General features: G+C 31.5%; 1 protein-coding gene across 1 annotated transcript in view; it reads left to right on the top strand.

Annotated features, from left to right (window-relative positions):
* The first annotated feature begins 301 nt into the window (after window positions 1–301).
* The window catches only part of LOC105617074 (KN motif and ankyrin repeat domain-containing protein 2), an 18,014-nt gene continuing 13,786 nt past the window's right edge, over window positions 302–4,529 (top strand). Inside the window, exons 1-3 of the mRNA XM_012198653.1 lie at window positions 302–347; window positions 1,438–1,628; window positions 2,277–2,514. Coding sequence (XP_012054043.1) covers window positions 302–347; window positions 1,438–1,628; window positions 2,277–2,514 — 475 coding nt within the window. The remainder of the gene's footprint in view (window positions 348–1,437; window positions 1,629–2,276; window positions 2,515–4,529) is intronic.

Here is a 4,529-nt window from a genome sequence, read left to right as displayed (position 1 = left end):
CGAAGGTATCTGAAATGATTAGAAAATTATATAATTATTCCGAGAAACTACAACGTCCGTGCGGTTGTGCAATAATTACAATTAGGGCGTGCAGACAGTTGTTTCGACTTTCGCTCGAAAAATCTATCGCTCTCGGAATTTCTTCCTCTTCACACATTTCTTATATATGTACGAGCACAAAAACGCGATACAATGTATGAGTCTCTTCATGACATTTACGCGACTAACGTACGATTTTATTTGCACTTTCAGGATTATGGAAACGCGAATCTGCAAGTGTGTCTGACGATCAGCCGGGATCATGGCCCTGACTGTCGTTCCCTCGACCCGTGTTTTCAATGGAAATGGTGAGTCACTTTTAATAAAAGTGCATATGTCTATGGAGATCGTTGGCCATAATTGAATCGGAAATTATAAGCGTGGAATATAAGAATCTATCTACTCAATATTATTTTATATTCGGAAACAATATCTATGATATTTAAATAAAAGTACGAGAAAGATAACAATAATCATCATTGTTATTATAACACAAGATTATTTTTCTTATATAATTTTATTTATTTTAAAAACATTAAATTTTATTTCATAGATACTATAAAATTACCGCTATTATTATTATTTTGTCTAACATTATTTTCATTTCTTATACGTAATTATATGTAAATAAGAACAAAGACACCTGATTGCACATAATTCAGAATATGTGACGCGGAATACTTCGAAATGTGTCGAGGCGGAATTCATTAAGTCATTGCCACGTATGTTGTGATACTACGAGCGGTATGACACTAAATGAAATCTCCATATTCTTCGACTAACGAACTTTGCGAGATTATTATAACTATGTTTCTCTGGATAGTTGCCAATGGTTACAACATATTTCGGTTTACATTGCGCTATGGCCATTAACCTCGAATAAAGAGTCATCCGACGAAAATATCACAATTAATTCCAATTTTAATTTTAATTAAAATAACTAATAGATTTCTAATCCAAAATCAACCAAAAACTTTCTTAAATCACGATCGAAGTGTAAACAAAATAATTCCCAATTGTTGATTATTCTAACAATTAATTTAATCGTCATTAATAATTAAAAATTTTGATTAATATTAATAACCAATTATATATTACAATTTGAAAATTTTTTCGAGTAAGAAAAAAAATTGATTATTAGATAAAATAATATCATTAATTATGTATATATTTTTTCAACACGCACATAAATTAATCAAAATAAATAATTAATGAATTCAATTTTAAATTTAGATTTAAGGCTGAAACATGCGCTTTTCGAATAAACAGAACTTGCAGAAATTTGTGTTATCTTGATGGCGCAACCTTGACCGTTGTCTCAATAATAAATGCTCATCTTATCGGAGATAAATGTAAAGGCAAACGAAATGTTCTGAGGTAAAATGTTTTTGCTTGTAGTGGGGACGCAGGCGTACGTTTCCGGTTCGAAATGCCTTTGTTGCCCTTATGGATATCACATCGATCTGGATTTCGTGCGTTATTGCGAGGCTGTCGCAGCCGGAAGTGCCGGGGACAGGCCCTGCACGGAACGGCGTAAGAAGCGAGAACGTCGTAGACAATGTCAGTCAATGGAGGTTCTTCTTGGCCTGGTAATTAGTTAGCAATATCTCTAATTACGTGTACTGAAAGCACCATTCTATGGTGCTTAACAAATAATAAAACCGTGATTATTACTATATATATAGAGTTCAATTTTATGAGAGAATATTTCCTATAGCGAATAAATAAAGAATAATAATATAATATAAATAAATAATAATTGATGTCACATTTTAGATATCTTATATGTTATTTATGATATTTATTATTATAATGAATAATATAAAATTTTGCTTTAATGATGTCGATAGTGGTATTTAATTAAAAAGGATTTAATATTTATTTGACGTAAGTAAGGTAAATTATGATAAATAATAATCGGTTGATGATATTCTGTATTATAGATAAAAATAAAAGACGTAGAGCTTACATTTAAATGCCATTTCTAATTCCATGTTTTAAAAAATTGCAATGATTTTAACCATGTATCAAATTACTCGCGCCTAGTTTGTTTCCGCTAAAATTTACCGATTTACTTTGACGAGATAAACGAGATGTTCATCGCAAGGCGACGAAACCGTGAAGATTCAAGATAAATCACTCGACAAAATCGCGATGGAGTGTACTAACCTAATTCATATCGGACGTGGCGAACAAGCGTCCTCGTGTTAGATAGTTTCCTTTATTTTTGATTCTAGGTGAGTCCGGCACTGGCGGGCATAGAGGCTGAATTGCCGAAAATACCACAAGAATGTACGACCGCGAACGGGCTGACTACTCTGCCGAGATCAAATCATCCGCCGCCAAGACAGCAGAGAGATTTGCATCCCTCGCCAGTCGTCGATCTCAGCGATGTCGTGGGTGATTTCGAAGCAACCCTCAAGCGATCTTGCAGGTCATCGAAAACTTCCGATTGTCGACTTTTCACAGAAACCGGTAAAACATTGCTTCTCTTATCGATCGAAGAGCGAGAAATATTGCAAACATTAAATATTACGTTATTATTAAACAATTACTATAGAATAATTATATAGAAATTTTCTAATTATAGTTTGATCTCTCTATTAAAATATCGCGACAGGAATTTGACGTTTGCAATTTGTCTTTTATTTAGAAACAATCGTCGTTAGAAATTTATCGCAGTAGAAACTTATTAATGAAACTTAATAAAATCCATTTCATGTTAAGTGCCTCGTCAGAAGACAAAGATCGTCGGAAGACAAAGAATTTTGATCTCTAAATTAACGGTAAAATAACTCGAATCTATCATGAAAAATCGGAGCATTATTTTGAAAAAAAAAAAAAAAAAAAAGAAAAATGCTTTCGCGACCATGATGGTAATTCAATGAGTCGCACGACGAATTAAGCGGAGTAAATAAAAAGAGGTCTAATAATTTTTCATGCACATTGGATTTCTTCGCGCTAAATCTGTTCGCGGCCATCTTAGGATTCTCCATGGCCCAATGACCTGCTATATAGCGAGCAAGCGGTGCGAGGAGAGAAATGGTCTCTTCCGTGTCTTTGAAGTCGCCACGGCATCGGAACACGTTAATTATTTCGTTATGTGATTGCCTTCTTATTATAGGCACCGATGTTGATTTCACGAGTTCTCACCTACTCGAATAAATCGTCGGAAATTGTATTGTTTGGAATCATCGACGCGTTAGAAATTACTTGTGCGTAAGTTTTCTGCGTCTAAAGTGATAATTGAATAACACCTCGCCGATTGAAAGTGCGACTATAATTAATTAATTGTGAGAAAGCAAAATAATATGTTTTTTTTCACTATGTTTGTAATATCTTCTGCGATGCAAATTCACGAGACGAATGCATTTACTATTGAATATTTTCTTTTCACCAAAATATTATTTTATAGGATTTAAAATGAAATGAAAGATATACGTTATTTTTTATCTTACGCTAAATTATTCAAATTAATTTAGAACAGTCTCTCTCTTATTTTCTTGAAGAAATTTTTCTCAAGCGCAATTAAAATCAAAACTTGCTAAAATAATTTAAAATTTCTTATTAATTTTAGTTAATTTGTTAAATCAAGAAAAGAAGTGTGCAAAGTGATATGCTTACACAGAGTTTTTTTTTACATTATTATATAAATTTATAATGAATGACTTACCATCGTGTGCGGTAAAGAATTTTCATAAGAATATTATAAACTCTGAACTTTATAACTACTTTAAAGGTACCGCTTGTCTTTAATTACGAAGAAATCGTTCGTGCCAAACATTTTATTTCGCAGGCTCTTAATTTTATCAGATGTTTTAAAAGTGTCGCTTCGATCACCGTTATTTCTTTTAAACGCTTTAAAAAGATATCTTGTCTCGTTTTGGTAAGTCAACTATCTCGTAACGGCTTTTGCAGTGGTTTCCAAACTTTTGCATTCTGTGATTAACAAAGTATTCTCTCATAATAAATTTAAATCGAATGATGTAAACATATAATATAATATAACTGACACTCTACTATTGAATACTCAATAAATCTATATTAGCTTTAATTAAATAAAATTTTAATGCAAAGAACATATTACGAATATTTATAATAAATTATAAATAATAATTATTTATAATTATTTATAAAACAAAGCAATAATTATATTATACATAAAAAATTTATTCTAATTTTATCAAATGCATAGATATTTTAAAACAAATGTCAAAAATAAATGATGTTTAAAACAAATGTCCTAAATATTAAAATATAAAATTATAACTGAATAAGAATAAACTTTTCCTCTCGAGATAAATGCAATAGCACGAAGTTCAGAAGCCATTGGGTGAAAAACATTTATCTCGTAGCTGAGTCATATGCTTTTTTTGCGACTAATTAAGTAATGAGACAGTTGATATCATGATTTTTATTTACCATTAATCACATTCCGATAATCTCGAAAACATCAGACCACTTTGCACGCGCTTCACTCTCTCTCTCTC

This window comes from Atta cephalotes, assembly GCF_000143395.1.
Source record: "Atta cephalotes unplaced genomic scaffold scaffold00011, whole genome shotgun sequence".
In the NCBI taxonomy this organism is placed as follows: Eukaryota; Metazoa; Arthropoda; class Insecta; order Hymenoptera; family Formicidae; genus Atta; species Atta cephalotes.
This window is presented reverse-complemented; position numbering and strand designations above follow the sequence as displayed.